Here is a 19,421-nt window from a genome sequence, read left to right on the forward strand (position 1 = left end):
CTATTCAGAAAAGCGTTAGAGAGTGAGGAATTCAATTCAAAAGCCACATACAAGCAGGTAAAAAAAAAAAAAAAAAAAAAAAAAAAAAAAAACCTTAAAATCAAGCCGTTCCTTCAGAAAAAACCCACCATCTCTGTTCGAATCCTGGGGGAGGTCTGAAGATAGAGAGCTACAACATTTTGTCTTCTGTTTAGCAATATAATCCCATCATCAATTACTTCCATTTACTCACTTTTAAGGAAAGCTAATTTGTCTTACTCTGCAATCAAACACTCATTATGTGAAATGTAATTACTGCCAGCTTGAGTCAAGATTCAATTGTAATGATAGCACTGCAGATGCTTCCTTGTCCTCCAATCCATCCCACAGATAACAACAGGCACTTTTCTGTTCCTTCAATGTCTTTTTGTTTGGCTTTGTTTTCTCTGTACTTATTTAACTTTACACCACATCACTGTATTTTCAATGAGACGGCCATGTCTCTAATTCGATTCATTGGATCCACTTGAAGGCCTCACTCCATTGATGAATTGCACAGCTTATGAAGTTAGGCAGATTGTGGAGAAACTGGCTGCATACATGTTAAAGCAAAACAAGAAACTGATGTTTTATGGATGACAGGTGGTTGCTGTGACCCACAAACAGACTGATCTCATATCTGGATTTCATCAGCATTGTAAGAATGCCTTATCAGTATTTGTGGCATTACATTCAGTCATATATTTATCTCATTCTGCAATAAATGCTATAATATTAAAATTCAAGCTCATATTAATTCTTACTTAGCACACACATTTTTTTTTTTTTTTTTTTTTTTTTAAATGGGATAATTTTGTGTATGTTTTGATATATATACACACATATACATACACACACACACATACAGTACATATATATATATATATATATATATATATATATATATATATATATATATATATATATATATATATATTGTCTGCGATTAATCACAGTTAATTGCATTGTTATGAACAAAATTGTATCGTGCATTTTTTTTTTTTTACACTTAAAAGTAGGCCTACAGCAATATGAACAAAAGTGTATTAACATTTGGTTTGCAAACACTTTAAATAAATAAGGTGCTTTTTACAGCAGTGTTCCTTTTACGTAGTAGCAGTTAAAATATTTATTGTAGCCTAAATCTCAACTTATTACATTAATGTAATTAAATTAAATATAAAACAAGCTATTTGTCACTGCCAGGACATTAATGTTTTTATAGAAAATATTTCATATTTTGTTATACGAAAATAAGTTATGCTCAGAATCCAGAGTCTCGATTATAACATTATAACAGGCACCTTCTTATTAAAAACCTGCATGATCGCGAGACCCATAGCAGCTGAGTGCAGCCCGGGACATGGGCGGGTAGAGACTCTTGTGTGCGGGATGCGGGAGAATAATTACGGTGTGCTCACACTAGGCAATTTTAACCATGCGGGATTTGCATTTGACACCCAAAGCCGGTTTCGTTTGACTAGTGTGATCGTTCTGTTTAGTAGTCCCAGGCTCAGTTGGAAGAGGTGGGCAAGAGCACAGTTCAGTAATATATAGATCAGTGAGTGCTAACCACCCTGGAGTGCAGATCTTCTGATACGTGCTGCATGATTGCATGAACATTTCTGAGCAGCAAAAGCAATAGATCTGTAAAGCAATATATTGTGAGAGGGACATGTGTTACCGCATCCCATATGACTCAAAATAATAAACCATAAAGTTAACAAAATGATTCACTCCACTGTGTTTAGCGGGAGTGCTTCTCTGCTGTCTTCACGTGCTATCGGAAACTTCCTATTTCCAGCTTATAAAGTCATGATAACGAGCTGTTGCATTATTTTCTGTTAAAAATAACAGTGGACAGTGGTTTGTGAATGTTGAATAACTTGATCGGGAGCATCCCCTCCTGTGACCCATGACTTGTCTGAATATGTATTCAGAGCCAGTGAGCAATGGACTTTAATAATAATAATAATAATAATAATAATAATAATAAAAAATAAAAAGTGCGATAATAAATAAAAACACGTTAACTTGCCCAGCCCTAATATATATATACATACATACACATAGGATTGTATTTACTACCCAGCCTGATTGGTCCATGGAGATACTGGCCCATCAAAGAGATGTACATTCAAAAGATGCCCAATGGAGGAAGAAGCTTGAAATCGTTTTATGAAGTGGTGCCATAGAAATGTCTATCAATTATATCATTTCTATAATGATGCAATAGAGAGTAAGCATTAAAACAACCGACTAAAATAAATAAATAAGTCAGCTGTTTAAGTATCATGGTTGCTATTTTAATTTGAAGTTATCCCTCAGGGAATGGATAATTTATTTTACTATTAGTTCTGGATTATAGATAACTTTTTTATAAAAACAAAATACTACAAGCTAATTTAATTTCTGTAACTCACAGGCTCGTGTTGGTGGTTGACAAATCAGAAGTCTCTATGATGAACTTTAATGCTCAAGTTAAGGAGTTTAACTCAAAGTATGAGGAATCATCATATATAAATTTGTGCATGTCCAGCAGCATGCTGAAATGGTTTTAGTTGTCATGGGGTCTTTATGATTTAATTCATGTACTAATAAATAAAAGATTGCATGATGTTAAATGGACCTGTGGTTTTGTATTAAAACATGCTGTCTGTTAGCAAACAGAATGAATGAATGCTGAAAACAGATTCTCTTCATTCACTAGCATGATAGTATTGTACCTCAGCAGTTAATCTTACTGTCAGGTTTGATGTTGAATCTTTCGATGGAGAGAGTATGTTCCGTGTTGACTAGCAGCATTTGCACTGTGTAAACGGATGATTTTCATTTGATTTGGTACTTAAGATAAAGTCATTGCTAAACCTGCAGTTGCTGAATGCATTTTGGTGTGCAATAACTTTGATTCACTGCTTTTACTTATTTATTTTTGTTGTTGTTGATAGCACAGATGAGTTGTGTGTGCATCAGCAGAAGCCTTTTTAATGAGCGTAATCCCTCTTGTAATCACCATATTTTAAAAGCATCCTTGACCGTTGCTTTGCTCCTCAATGCTGCTGACTACTAGCACAAATCCAGAAAAAAAAAGGAAAAAAAAAGTTTATGATCCTAATACGTTTTGCTTATGGATAGAGTATGATACTTTGGATTTTACACTTACAATTATCAAGAATAAATAATTTTCAGAACTTAATTGTGAAGTTAAATGCTATGCATTAATATTTTTGGATGTAAAATTTATGAATAGTTTTTAAAAATATACTTTTTTAGACTGATTTTAAACGAGCATATATATATATATATATATATATATATATATATATATATATATATATATATATATATATATATATATATATATATATTAGACTATATATATATATATACTGTACGTATATCACAAGTTCTTTGAGCAGCAAATCAGCATATTAGAATGATTTCTGAATATCATGTGACACTGAAGACTGGCTTAATGATGCTGAAAATTCCGCTTTGAATCACTGGAATAAATTACATTATAATATTTTCACATATAAAACAGAATTAATAATATTTCACATTTTGACTGTATTTTTTATCAATTAAATTCAGCATTGGTAACCAGAGGAGACAAACAAACCGACAAACCTTTCTTAGCCCAAACTGTTGTGAATGTTATACATTAATTTATTTTGTTTTGTTTACCATTCAGTCATTTCTGTGTACAAATTGTGATATTTCTGACTCTGTAGTTTGTAGGGTAGAGAAAGGCTTTGTGAGCTCTTCTGGTAGGACTGATCTTGTTGTGTTTCTTTGGTAAATGATATTTGTCTCACCATCTTTCACTGGCATTTAAACACCAGCAGCACTCGCTTGAGCTTCTCAAAGTCAGCATTTCCAGCTAATTACAGTGTTGCGCTTCAATCACGCTCGTGCCCAAGGTTTTAGAGATAACGATCCATAACAATCCACCACATCTGTGCTAAAAAATGAGAGAATATGACCGTAAATGAATAACTTAATGTCTTGGAATGGTTTGTAAAAACCTCATGTTTATCATGACCTCACCTCAGGGTGCTAAAAACCACTTTGGGTTGACTTCAGTGTAACACGTGTTGAGAAATGACTTCTCTTCAGATATTTTGCCCTTATGAATTACTTACATCTTTCTGAGATGAAATGTGTGGGCTGTGTCTGTCAATATCTGTGATGGGCTCATCTGACACTAACCAGCTGTTGGCGTGCTGTAAGACAAGCGATGAATCTGAAACAGAACGTCTCGTGAGTTGAGAAACATTATTGTGCTTCAGAATACAGCTGACCTGAAATTTTTGTCGCTCATGAAACTTAACCCTCAAGACCTAGAACATTTTTGGGGTGTCTTTATTTGTTTTTCAGACCTATTCTAGCAGTCAGCATCAAGTGCCATATATCATTATTACCAGGATAACTTACAGTTTAAGTTTAACTAATTTAAAGTGTCAATTTTATTTTTGTTTTCTCTAAGAATTAATTAAATTACAGTATTTTAAGAAAAACGCTAGCAACATTTGGGTGTTTTTTACTTTGTACTCAAACGAAAACTCCTAAAGTTTGGATATTTTTCTTTAGAAAGTTGTACAGTATCTGGGTGTTTTACACTTCCAAATAAAATATTGTTTACATATAACATCCTCCAAGCAAGTTATAGTCATTTATTACAATACTGTTATCTGTGCTTTTAAGTAAAACACAGGCCTATTTCGTTTACTAACAATAGAGATGTGTCCAGAAACGTTTAAGGAGTAAAGAAAATGGAAAGAGTTTTATATAAATACAAAACAAAAAAGTTATTTTTTTTTTCAGAGATATATATTTTCAATCTAAGTATGAACAATAAACACAAACTGTGTAGCATGTAGTAAAAAACAATTGCACAAATTGTCTTCTAAAACAATACAAACAGTGCAAAAGATTCACAAACTACACACATAATGAGTGATAAATATTCAGAGTGCAACTGAAAGAAATAGTGCAAATTATCTTTATGAACCATGTAAGAATTATAGACTATACAGACTTTACTTTCACTTTGAGTTCGTTCATATTTCCAAAAGAAATATGTTAAATTGTAGTTCAAAAGACCAAAACCTATGTTTATTGGTTGAATAATAGTAATAATAATGATAATAATAATAATAATAATAATAATAATAATAATAATAATAATAATAATAATAATAATAATAAGATTTAGCCTCTTCAAGAAAAGACAATTATGAAACTAAATAATATATGCAGAAAACCAGAGTAAGGGCTTACTCTGGTAAGGGTTTCACTGCACATTTCTATTTCAAATAAACTGTTCTGTTAAACTTTCTATGAATCAAAGAACCATGGAAAAACAATATCTATTTTGATTTCTTAAAAAAATATGAAGCAGCATTACTTTTTTTTTTTCAACAGTGATAATTATAAGAAAGGTTTTTTATTTATTTATTTATTTTGAGTAGCAAATAGACTGGAGTGGAGTAATGATGCTGAAAATTCAGCTTTGCATTATAAATTGTATAAGTTTTAGAGCATGTCTGAGGATAACCAACTACGGCTGAACTCATAAGCATACAACATATCATTTCGAGTGAAAAAATAAAGAGAAAATCCAAAAAAAGTCAAAGATACAAGACTGTGTACATATTTTCATTTCGAGCGAAGTAACTAATCATCCCATAAACCACCGCGCCCCATTGAATTCGACTGAAGCCACAAGCGCGAAAGAGCCTTTTGAGCGACTTCCAAATCTAACTTTTTCCTCCAGTGAATTTTATTTTATATAGCGAATGTGCAGTAATAGCAGTTCTTTCAGTATAATTCGTGTAAATAAATAGTGTTTTATATAGGTATTGTGTATTGATTTTTATATTTATCATTGTGTATTTTATATATTATGTGCATGTGTGAAAGCGGTTAACGATAACGTCAGCAACATGGTGCAGTGCTTTGTACCTGACTGCAATCACCGCTCAGTCGTCAACACATGTCATTACCATTACACAAATGTTCAGTAAATGCACATAAAGGTAGGCTAAATATTGTTTTGACAGTGGCATCATAAAATGCTTGAGATGACTCATACCATATGAAGGCTACAGTAGCCTAGCTAAAGTGGACGATAATGCTAACTAACGTTACCAACCTCCCTGCAAACTCACCAAAACTTTGTAGGTCTTGCCCCTCATGCTGGCCCCTTACAAAACCCACAAGCTGACCCTCGAACACACTACACTCAACTAACGTTACATGACCCTATCTGAAGTGGTTTACACCCCTTTGAACACTTTTGTTTTCCTCCTTGAAAAAAAGCCATCATGGCAGCCAAGGAGATCATGATTGCACTGATAAGTCTACCGTGCAAAAACGCGACACAGGTTTTTATTTAATTTTATTTATTAATGATCTTCAGTCTTCACGGACCTTCGCAGGGTTTAACCAGATGGTTACACGAGTTCCGCCAATTAGATGCATCACTGTGTGATTGTGGGTAATGAAGTACTTATCCAAGACATCGCGAATAAAAGGCATTTATCTCAAAACAAGGTTAGTGCCCCATGAACTCTGGGGGGACCGCTGGAATATTTTAAACTCATCACTAAAAAAAGGTTAAAGGTATAATATGTATAAAATGCATTTTATAAAAAGACCATATATATTTTTAGACCCTGCTCTAAAGGTTCAAAGTTTACAAGTTTACAGTTGTGACATACAATGTCATAACATTTTGATCTGAACAAAAGTATTACATCTGCTTAACATCAATGAAAAATAAAGTGCTCACAGGATTCCCAAAGAATACAAAACAATTGTAAAACAATAAAATAAATACAGATGTGTCACGGGAGGAGCACAAGACAGACACAGTGGGCGTGGCGTCAGGCCTCGGAGAGGCTTTTATTAACAGAAATCATAAAATAACACGGGGATAAAAGGTGGCCAAAGGGGAAGAGGGTCCAAAATAACAGGGAATCTGGTGTCCTCGTCGTGCTTCAGGGTTCGTGTGGGTCGGGAAGTGTTCATGGAGGAAGGGTCCAGGTAAGGGGCGGAGTCCGGCGGCCACACGCGCTCCCCTCCTCGGTCCGGGGCGCGAGGGGTGGCTGGTAGGGGATGGACGGCCCGGCATCCTGGCCCGTCAGCCGTGTAAACGGGTGCAGTTCTCCTCCAGATCGCGGGTCCGGCAGCTCACGTCTCTTGTGGCACTGGAGTCCCTCAACGCACCCTTCCTGGACCCACAAGGACACCAGCGTGCATGCACGGGGAAGAGACCGGTCTCTCGAGGAGAGGCGCGTTGGGCTTTTAAACAACGGCGGTGATGAGGCTCGATTTCCTTCAGGTGTGCCCCATCACACGCCGCCAGCCCTGACTCGTCCAGCGCCCCTCCTCTCACACGCCCACTCCAGTCGGGAGCCTGGTGAAGGGCGGCGATTTAGGACGGGGTGCCGGTGACAATCAGGGAGGAGGCAGCTGACTCGTCACAAGATGTTAAACCTTTCCACTTGGATTTAACAGGTTTCACAGGTTTGTATTTATGTTCCTCACCAACTGCACAAAACTGCCCCAAAATGAGAGAAAGCTGCAGCAATTCAAAATACTCATGTTTATCGATATTGTCTTACACCCCTAATGGTGAGCATAAAAAACTTCTGTTAGAAATGGACAAATCTTAAACATTAGTGTATCAATTTAGTATTATATTTATCATGATATACTTTGAGGAAAAAAAAATAATAATATAAATTAAACAATAAGGCATAAGAAGTAGAACTATAAACTCCATTCCCCATTTAATGTCATTAGAAAAACATATAATTTGTGATTGTAGCTTTGAGCCTGAAGGCTTTAAATCCCCTTGACCAACTAATTCAAGATACTAAAAGCGTTCATAATTTTTGACTAAACTTAAATGGGATTAAACTTTAATGTGAAAAAGTTTCAACAATGAATATTGAGGCTTATAAGGTTTGTTTCCTATTATTCCTGTCAAAGATGTTTTCAGATATGGCCCCGTTCATAAATTGCACAATTTCTCGCTCATTACATTAAAACGAGGAGACACAATCAGAAATTAAATCGCACACAGGCTTCAAAATATTTTCTCTGCAGAAGTCAATAAAAACTAAAAATAGGAGCTAGCATCTGCCTGTTCAGTACATAATGGTCTGAGATTAGTTTTTAAATCAACTTGCTGTATGAGAATGAGATTTTTCTCACACAGTGTTCGGCAGCAATGTCATTACCAACACACTCTTGTTTATCGCTTTTCCTCACTGTGAGCAACTAATGATACCTCGCCAAATTTTGACGTGATTTTAAATGTATCCCTAGCCCATAGTTTGGCATTTCCTCCTAGCATTGCATTGTCCCTCGATACACACATGCCAGAAGTACTTTGGCTTTGGCTTGTGAGCTGGTGCAGTGGTGGTCTGGCTGACAGCATGTTTAATCTAGCAGGTGTTGGCAGAATGTTTTTTTTTATTTTTTTATTTTTTTTGTGAAGTTGCGATGGGTCTGTTTAATGGTGAGGTAGACAGATGGTAGAGATGGACAAATGTAAAATCCAACCTACACCCACTGCCCACTAGCAGACGAGCAACGAGCACTTTTTATATGTTCTACATTCCATGTATATATGTAACACATATACTTACAAATACATTTCGAATGAGCAATAACTGCTGTAAAAAGAGTAAAAAATTATAATAAATAAATAAATAATCATATCAACTTGTGGAAAATGGACATCCAATGATAATAATCCACAGGTTACACTGACAGAAGGCAGTAGTCACGCATTTGGCAGTAGTAAGGAATCACACAAAGGAATACATACAGAAATCAACTTTCATAGAAATCTCATGGTAAACGTACAATAACAACCAAACATTACATGTAAACTTGATGTCATAGACATAGATTGACCAGTCCCAACCAGCAGATTGCTTCAAGTTGAACACACCTAATGGATCACAAAAAGACCAAATATGTTACAGATATTTGTTGACATTTTATCCATTTTACAATGAGTGCAGGGTAATTTGCCGTCAGAACAAAAATGAATAAACTGACCTTTTTAATAATTAAGCTGGAGATACATTTACTTCAGAAGCACAAATGCATATGATAAGCAATTTGTTATGCACTACATAAAATATCACGTTGAACATATTGCAATGTTATGTTAATGTATGTAATGACATTGACACTCTGACAAGTTTTCTTCTTGTTCTCAGTCATTAAAAAGCTCACCTGAGAGCAAAACACATGCCTGGAGGAAGTTTGAGGACGGCTCTCAAACATCCACCTGAGTCTTTGACGTAATTACAGATGTCACATTCAGCAGCGACATGCACCATTAATTTCTGTTGGTGCACCTTCACGTCTTCAGTGCAGTTTGGGAAATCAAACATCGCAGCGCTAGCTTAATGAAGCGTGTTTGATTTGGTGTGAAGAGTTCCGTGTCTCCCAGTGCGGCTAGTGAAATATGTCCTTCTCTCGTCCCACAGGTGAACAACTGCGGGTTTGTTCCCAAGGCTACACATGCTGCACTTCAGACATGGAGGACAGGCTTAGCCAGCAGAGTAAACTGGATTTTGAGAAATTAGTGGATGAGAACAGCCTCAACATACGGACGATATTTACCTCCAGACATAAAAAGTTTGACGGTAAGTGCCCAACAATTGGTTTTTAGTTTGATTATATTTTCAAGCCCAATATTATCATCCAGTTTTTTTGGTTTGATTACCAGATAGTCCATAATAAACAGATGCGATGCAAAGCAATTGTACCTTAAGTGTGCAAATTACACTGGAAATGATGTGTAATGGCACCTGGCTGAGTTAAACCTGAAATAAGGGTGGTGGGGCATGCCAACAAATCAAAATTTTTGTGGAAGATGTTTGTAGTTGCAAATTTAAAGTTGCAATTTGTGAACGAACAGACTGGTTGAGTCAGGTCTTTTGAATTAATTGTTTGAACTGGTTTAGAAGACTGAACCTGCAGATTAATATTTGTGTATTGAGAATTTAAAATTGTTTAGTGTTAATAGTAGTGAATTTGAAGTAGCAATTTGTGAGCTAATCATTCTATCAAGTTACATATTTTGATTGAATTGTTCGATCCAGTTCAAAGACCTTAACCTGTAGATGAATTTTTGTGCATTAAAGTTATAAAATGTTTAATGTTAGGGGTAGGAATTTGTGAACAACACATTCTTTTGAATCAGGTATTTTGATTGAATTGTTTGAGCTGGTTTAGGAAACTGAACCTGCAAGTGAATCTTTGTGTAGCAGTGGCGTAGCCACGGGTGTGCCAGGGTGTGCTGGTGCCACCCACACTGGCAGCTGGCACACCTAAAAATAGATGCAGAATTATTTTTTATAGTCTCAATAAAAAATGTTTACTAAACTTGGGCTATTGTTGTTTACTTAGAAAATATATATATTTTTAAATCAACCCTTTCACGCGTAAATTACAAATATTTTAACTGACCCCTTGTTTCCATGGCGACGTGTCATGATTGTCACGTGACACACCGCAGCCAGTAACAGATGTATCGGTATTCGTTTTATTTTTTTATTTTTTTATTAAAATATATACACAAGCTTGCTTACCATGTCAACTATCTGATATTCCGATTCCGTTTAAAAATCTTTATAAATGATATTGATCTATAACGAGATGAGCGATGCAGTTCAGAGTCCTGTCAGCTGGATTTAACGTACAGCACTTGAATTCCCAGTTTCTCCCCAAATACATGAAAGTAAGTGGCTGTTGAACTGGATGAAGAATAGAGTAAACGTTATTTTTCGGCTATGTGTGTCTGATATATGAATAAATCACGTCTGCAAATTACATTTGATTAGATAGTTTTTGCTGCTTCCATAGACATCAGTGTGTATTTTACAAACTACCAATGTAATGTTTTACTAGTGAGTATGTATATTTAAATGTATGAAACCTAAAATAAACATTATGTGGTTGAAAACACTGCATATTAATTGTGATATATGACAAGCGCTGAGCGCGTCCGTCTCTGGCTCATCAGCGCCAACCAACGCGTGAAAGCTGTTTGAATCTGGCAGTTCTGTGACGCCACTGAATATTCTAAATCATACTCTCAGGGGCACAGAAATAAGAATCCAATATATGGTGCAATAATGCTCAAAATGTTAAAATTTAATTTACATTTTTAATTATTTTTGTTAAAATATATCTGCCGGCATTTGGACTGCCAACCAATCAACAAACAGCAGCTGACTGACTGTGACACCAGCAGTCTATGATATAAACAGATATTTTTTGATTGCACATTTCTAGCTAGCAATTTGTCGCAGAGCTCCTTTCTTTATTTTTTATTTTTTATTTTTGCAAAAAACCTTGGCTTGATGGACAGCCGGACACAAGGACTAACATTACACCTGACCTGATGAGGATGTTTCTCCCTCCCTGGGCCCAATATCAACAGACAGTGTTGCTAAATTGGAAATGTCCAAGTATCATACCAGAAGTTCAAAATTATCGTATTTGGAAGAAAATTATTACATTTAACAATTAACTACATTTTGACAAGACCTGCAAATTACCACTAGGAGTATGGTTGGATAGAAGCAGTGCGAAAAATACTATCCCATAATTTTGCACAGTAATCTGACAATAAATGTGGCACACCCAGATTTTCATATGCACACCCAGAGTCTCTTTTCTGGCTACGCTACTGTTGTGTAGTAAAGTAAAAAAAAAAAATATATATATTTAGTGTTACTACCAGTGAGTCTGAAGTAGCTATTTGTTAATGAATCGTTCTATTGTCTCAAATCTTTTGAATGAATTGTTTGAAACTACATTTTGACCAGTTGATTATTCTTTGTAATATTGCAAAATGTTTAGTGTTACTAATAGGAATTTGTGTACGAATTATACAAATCTTTCTATTGAATCATTCTAGTCTATCAAGTCTTTGCAGTTGTTTCAGAAAACTGGTCTATAAGATTTATTTGGAAATCGGTCTCAGTAGTTCTTGAGTTACTGTAGCAGCTTCATTGAAAATATTGCAGTAAGTTATGTCAATTTCCATCTTTTTTAGTTTGTTGCTCGTGAATAACTTCTCAAGATTTTTGACTGGCAAAGATAAAAATAAATCTATGAATTCTGGTTGATTACAAAGTGTTTTGGATATCGTCCCCTTGGAGTTATAAGGTTCTATCTGACATTTTTGTCAAAACTGAGTTATTCACATATTCTTATTCTGTGTCAACATATTAAGTTTTATTTTTTTTTTTTTTCACATTGTGTGGGAGTTTTAGTCTGTTTTTCAAAAGGTCATTAATTTGTGGGGGAAATTGTGGCCTAGTGTTTAGAGAGTATGGCTCCTAAGGTTGTGGGTTCGAGTCTCGGGCAGGCAATACCACAACTTAGGTGCCCATGAGCAAGACACTGAACCCCCAAACTGCTCTCCGGGTGCCGCAATATAAATGGCTGCCCACTGCTCTGGGTGTGTGTTCTACTTTTACAGTCACAGCAATGTTCCTAATCTTGATCTGTGTAGAATCTACTTTTTAACCTTTTGTTATGACTTCCTTTAAGGGGTTCGGTCCTTATTAAGTGGGTCAGATCCACTCTGAAACGCCAATATAATTTACCTGAAAACCAAACAGATCTGCTCCATACACCACTAATTATACAGTTTTTGAAATGTCATAATGAAGGCGTACAGTAGAGAGCTGGAATACATATTCATGGGTTATGTAAAGGTTAATATTAGCGCTCCTGAATAGTTGATTTGCATGTAGTGTGAATGGAAACAGCACTTGTTGAGCATATCATGTGATGTAAACAATCTCTGCTCTCCACAGAAGATCCAGTGCAAGTGAATTACCTTTGTGTGTGTGTGTGTGTGTGTGTGTGTGTGTGTGTGTGCATACAGTACGTGTGCATTCTTCTCTGGCTTCATAAATGAAACTTAATGGAGATCACAGTTGCACAGTTGCTTGAAGTATTTCACATTTCTACTCTGATTCCTCAGGAGAATAAAAATAAAACCAAGTACAATCAATAATTTTCACACAGTAAGAGTACAAAAAAAATACCTAAATTTAAAATTAATTCATGTGTATTGCATTTAAAATTTCCAAACAATCTAATAAACTTAATGTGATGCATATTTGTCAGTCAAATACATATGAAAACAGTAAAATATCTGAAATATAGATAAATGAATGTTTTACAGTAAATATATATATATCTTAAATTTAAGCATGGTTACACGTGTGATATTGCGTTTATACAACAGTTGAAAAGTAAAAGTAAAAAAAAAAAAAAAAAGTAAAAAGTGAAGAATAAAAACTATTTTCAGGAGGGGGAAATAATGCCAAGCTCTGGTCCATGTTTTGCTCCTCATGTGCCTCCATTGCCCTTATTTGGTCCATCCTGTTCCTGTCCTCATTTGTGTGTATTCGTCTCCAGCAGTGTTTTGATTAATCTGTTCATTTGCTCCTAAGTGTGTTCCATCTGGTGTCTGTGTATTTAAAGTGAGTTCTGTCTCCAGTTCTTCGTCAGCTGTTAAATGTCATTCTGTTCTCCTGATGTCTCCAGTCCTGTGATCCCCAGCGTGCCGTAAATAAAACTCCTTTTGATTTATCTACTCTTTGCTCCTTCGCTCCTGTGTGAGTCATGACAATGACATAAAAATGAGATTTTGCATTAAATTGGTACATTTTGTGACAATTGTCTAAAAGAATGCAAAACAATTTTAGTCTTTAAACATAATATCTTACATTAAATGTATTTTAAATATAATGTCATAAAATGTAGATTTTCACCCAATTTTTCTTAAGATTTTACTTTTATTAAGATCATAAATTATAATATTATATAGATCTTTTATTAATGAGACCACACTTTCTTTTCTATATATGTGTGTGTATATACACATTTATATTTGGGGTGGAACGGTACACGTCACGGTTCGGTATGTACCTTGGTTCCGGTGTCATGGCTCGATACGATTTCAGTACAACAGAAAAAAAATATATATATATATTCATTTATTTTGAACAGACAGTAGTACAAATTAGATTTTTTTTCCCACCTATTTGTGAAAATGCTAAATATTTGTACATTATATATACATAATCTGCGGTACATATATACATACAATGAATAACTTTTTTTTTTTAATCTATTTGATTTAGTTTACAGATAAACAAGGGAAAAACAGTGCGACACGTAGCGTAGTCTATACATGTTGAGTTTCAGTTTACTATACATTTTTGTGACCGGCTTCATTTGTTCACAGAAAGGGAACTCAAATGGCAGAAAGCACAATGTTTTTTTTTCATTGTGAGTGTACACAAATTAAAGCAGACCTTTATAAAGTGATGCGTGTGCGGTGCGTGCACACACACGCAAACAAAACACATCAGTTCCAGTATTGCACAGTTGGTACTTTATCAAAATAAAATACAGTGAATCAAACATCAGCATCTGTGTCACCAATGGAGCGTGACTGAAACACAAAGCCTATAATTTACATAAATAATAGTTAATAATATATTCAGATGTTACATCGCAAATGTGGAAATATTATGGAATATTTGGACTTGTGGTGAATGAAAGAGGTAGGATACATAAAAATAAAGCTCTGTTTTGCAAACAGTTGAGTGCACAAGCCTTTGCTCGATCGTCAGTCTGTGAGAGAGGCATTCATAATCAACACATGGTCACTGTCTAGTGGGCTTTGTTTTCAAGTGCACAACAGCAAGGCATTCGCTGTTCTTCTGCTGCCGGCAGGATATGAAACTGTGTTTTATTGCTGCAGTCGCCCCCTTCTGGATTGGGGGTATATATTCCCAAAGTTCAGGCTTTTTTTTTGTGCGTGATAAGACCTTTCCAACAAATTTGAATAGCAGCTCAGATAATTTTATGAGAAATGTCTGTGAAAAGGCTACAGACTTTAGCAGAAGTCTCTGTTTAATATCATTGCAATCTAGGCAAAGCAATTGAGCTATTAAATATATTTTTCTTCCATTCCTAAGAGAATGTGAACAGAGTTGCTCAGTGAATGACTACGAGACATATCAAGCCTGCAGTTTGCATACTGATTTTTCTGAGAGACGGAGGCCATGATACAACGTGTCATGCTGGAAGTTTCTAGTGTCTTGACTTTATGCCAACCTCTATGCAAGGGATCCTCAAATCTGGCCCACGAGATCCACTTTCCTGCAGAGTTTAGCTCTAACCCTAATCAAACACACCTGAGCATGCTAATCAATGTCTTCAGGATCATAAGAAAATTACAGATAGGTGACTTTGATCAGGATTGGAGCTAAACTCTGGAGCGCATTGGCCCTCCAGGGCAAGATTTGAGGAACCCTGCTCTATGCTATCCAACCCACATTAATCCAGTGACATAACAAAGCCCTTCACAGTGAATTACTGCAAGCTGATAACCTACATTATTTCTCTGACAGCTTAGAGTCCACTCCAAATCAAAGCTCTGTGTTCTTCTGCCCATTTCTTAGAGAATTTGTGTTAAATCTCTAACAGCTAACACTGCCTAAATGAGTTTTACAAACCAACACAGAGGCTGTGATGAACATAACCGGCTTATAACACTGATAGTTTGTAAATTACACAGGCGAGCTGCTGGACCTGGGTATGGCAGTCTTTATAGATGCTGATTTGGGCCAAAGAAATGGGGAAAATTCATTAATGGTAAACAAAGCTATTAATTCTTAACCAATGCTGTTAATAAACCTGGTATAAACAGGTGGAGTGGTTTTTGCTTTTTGGCCATTGTAGATCAAGTCAACCCAGTTAAAACTCTGTTATTAATTATGCTCTGCTCACCTAGTCAACTGCATTTGTATTAATTAGTAATTAGCATATCAGCATGTAATAATTTGAGGCGGGGATGAAGGTGTTGTGTGACTTGTTGGCTGTTTTATGGAAATTAAAGGGTTAGTTCACCCAAAAAATTACAATTTGCTGTTAATCTACCTTGCAGGCCTTCCAAGATGTGGGTGACTTTTTTTTTGTTTTTTTGTCAGTTAAGAAAAGTTTAAGCTGAGACCATTGTTCTCTACAATTTTGTAATAATTTTATAAATAATGTTAATTTTCTTACACAGACAGATTGTTTCGCCTTTCAAGACCTCAATATATTGTCAGGTCATTGGGTAAAATTATTTGTATAAAGACAATGAAGAATATATATATATATATATATATATATATATATATATATATATATATATATATATATATATATATATATATATATATATATTAGTGCTGTGAATCTTTGGGTAGGCAGCGATTCAATTCACGATTCATAGGTTTTCGATTCGATTCAAGAACGATTTTTGCTAATTTAGAACGATTGTATGTATGTAGCCTATGTATTATCATCATTAGTATAATTTGAATTTTTTTTTTTTTTTTTTTTTTTTTTTTTTACAATGAATTCTCTTCTTTATTTATTACTTTTAATTGGCTGTAAGAAATCAAATACACTGCTGGACAATAATCACTCATTTGTAATCATTTTTTTTTTCCTAATGGCACTTGGTAGAGCATTGCGCTATCAAACGCAAGGTTGGGGGTTCGATTCCCCGGGAACACATGATAGGTTAAAATTGATAGCTTGAATGCACTGTAAGTCGCTTTGGATAAAAGAGTCTGCTAAATGCATACATTTAATATATATATATTAGGGGTGTAACGATACGCGTATTCGTATTGAACCGTTCGGTACGACGCTTTCGGTTCGGTACGCGGTACGCATTATGTATACCGAACGGTTCGTTGGACTAATTAATTATATTTGAAAAAAAAAAAAAGAGAAATATAATGATATGCGTTCAACAAGGTAGCCCAATAACCCAAACGACGTAACAGGCAACGCCCCTGACACTCCCGAAGAAGAAAAAAACACCAACTTATATGTTTATGTTATGTTATGACTCAGTCAGGCGCTCGCTCACTCAGTACGCGCTGAAGGCTCATTGCAAAATGGCCAATGCGTTTAACAGACTAGAAAAAGAAGATGACTCTCAAACATATTGTTTGAGATGCATGATTCCATCTATGAGCTGCTCGATCAGAGTGACATGAGAGCCCCTCCTTAGAACATTATTTGTAAATCCATGTTATGCTAAGTGTGCACGTGAAGTCTTTGCACACTTTCTGAAATCCACACTGTGGTAAGTTTGCACACTACACTAGTGCTCTGCATTCTTTCTAAAATCCTATATAGTGAGGGCTTCGCGCGGTTGCTTCATTGCTTCAAAAAAATAATTAAAAAACACCAGCGGGAATACTTGAAACATGTCAACTCATTTACGCCGATATCACCTTATTGTGTCAGTATCTGGGAAAAGACGAAAAAAAGGAGAAACATGCACGCAACAAACTATACCTGCAGCATTTAGACACCAGTATTATAGCTTACAGGGAATCCAAAGTGCACCCAAACACCAGACCTGTTGGTTATTTTAGGATCTTATATTTCTGGTCTGTTAAATGCATTAGACATTTTGCAATGAGCCTTCAGCGCGTGCTGAGTGAGCGAGCGCCTTAGGGGCCGTTCACATATCGCTCCTAAAAACGCGTGGAAAACGCTAAGCGCGTCTTTCTCCTCCTTTCCAAAGCGCTCGGGCAGAAGCGCTCATGAGGCGTCTGTCTTTGCTAAGCAACAATGACGTGCTCTCTCCATGAGACGCGAAATTTCAGCGAAGGATAAATGGATTTGCAGCTCTAAAAATCGCTTGCAGTAGCTCTGCTACTAAATTTATTTCAAAATTGCAATCCATATACAACTATGATCAGCTGTTCCTTCATTTTGGCTGAGTTTTCAACGTTGTTATGGGAAAGGATGAAGCTGATTGGTTAGTTCTTGTCACATGACCCGCGGTGCGCTTGCGGCATTCTGAAAAGTTGAGATGTTTTTGCATTTTGCTGTATCTAAAACGTACCGAACCGAACCGAACCGAACCGTGACATCAGTGTATCGAACCGAACCGAACCGTGAATTTTGTGAACCGTTACACCCCTAATATATATATATATATATATATATATATATATATATATATATATATATATATATATATATATATATTTCAAATTCAATTGAGGCTTGAACCCCCATCCATTTTGTAAATGCATGAATGTGCATTATGATCTGATGTTTTATCTGTGAGATGAATATCCTGCTCTTTTTAGCCACACGTCTGTTTCATTGAGCAGCTCACATTTCATCTGAAGTCAGGTCGTAGTGCATGTTTTCTTTATCATCTCGACCACATGGTTTGCTTGTCTTCCTGTCTTTATCTCGGAGGGCATGTGTATCTGAAAGAGACCAGCACACAATAACACACACAAACACGCGCATATACACACGGCTTTATTTATCACTCTGATAGGCAGCACAGATTTGGCAGCTAATCCCCAGAAACACCTTCAGTTTGGCGGGATAAATATCGATTCGTCCACAGTATCTCTTTTCCTCAAAAAGCTGAGCTGCCGCTTGATGAATGGATCCCTTTTAGTACTCTGTTGGGTGTGAAGTGAAGTTAGTCAAGTCCATCTGCTTCCCCCGAAGAGTACATTCAGCCAAAAACGGATGTCAGCTTCAGATTTTTGTCTGTCATGTGAATTAGCTGCTAAGCAAATAAAATAATAATTTAATAGTTGAATTAGTATTTATATATTAATTGTATAGTATTTATCTGTTACATTTTAAAATATATTTATATTTAAAGGGGACACTGGATGCAAAATTCACTTTTGCATGGTGTTTGCATCTAAATGTGTCTAAGCAGTGTGGACACAACCACCATACAATAATAAAAATCCATTCACTCCTTATCTCAAATATCAAGCTGTTTTGATTTTCTGAGCAATATGATATTATACTGTAGCTCATTATCTTTTAATGAGACATGCACTGAAATGGGTCGCTGTGAACAGAGCTGTTTTGACAAAGTTAAAAGGGTGATGTTTTGCATGACCATTGAGGATTTTTAACCTATGCTGCAGATATGTCATGAAGTATTATACTAACTTGTGGTAAATAAGTTAAAAATATTAATAATAATAATAATAATAATAATAATAAATAAATAAATAAGACACCCAGTGTCTCCCTTTAAAAAATTGAAAAACCTTTATAATGAATCATAATGGTTGACATATGGTTATAATCGTTCAATTACTTTTTTATTTATATTTTACTGCCTTATGTTGATTTAAAATGAGAAATATAATTATATTTAGTCAAGTTCATCTACTTCCCCTTAAGAGTAACGTCATCCAAAAATTGATGTGAACTGCAGATATTAATCTCTTTTTACAAATATTGTCTTTTATTTATTTATTTATTTTATTTTT

At 35.4% G+C, this 19,421-nt stretch overlaps 1 protein-coding gene across 3 annotated transcripts in view; it reads left to right on the top strand.

Annotated features, from left to right (window-relative positions):
• The window catches only part of LOC113100748 (glypican-6-like), a 214,871-nt gene that overhangs the window by 40,890 nt on the left and 154,560 nt on the right, over positions 1-19,421 (top strand). For all 3 annotated transcript variants that reach the window (XM_026265362.1, XM_026265395.1, XM_026265428.1), the window contains exon 2: positions 9,537-9,695. In XM_026265362.1, the coding sequence (XP_026121147.1) occupies positions 9,537-9,695 (159 nt within the window). The remainder of the gene's footprint in view (positions 1-9,536; positions 9,696-19,421) is intronic.

Source organism: Carassius auratus, chromosome 1, assembly GCF_003368295.1.
Source record: "Carassius auratus strain Wakin chromosome 1, ASM336829v1, whole genome shotgun sequence".
In the NCBI taxonomy this organism is placed as follows: Eukaryota; Metazoa; Chordata; class Actinopteri; order Cypriniformes; family Cyprinidae; genus Carassius; species Carassius auratus.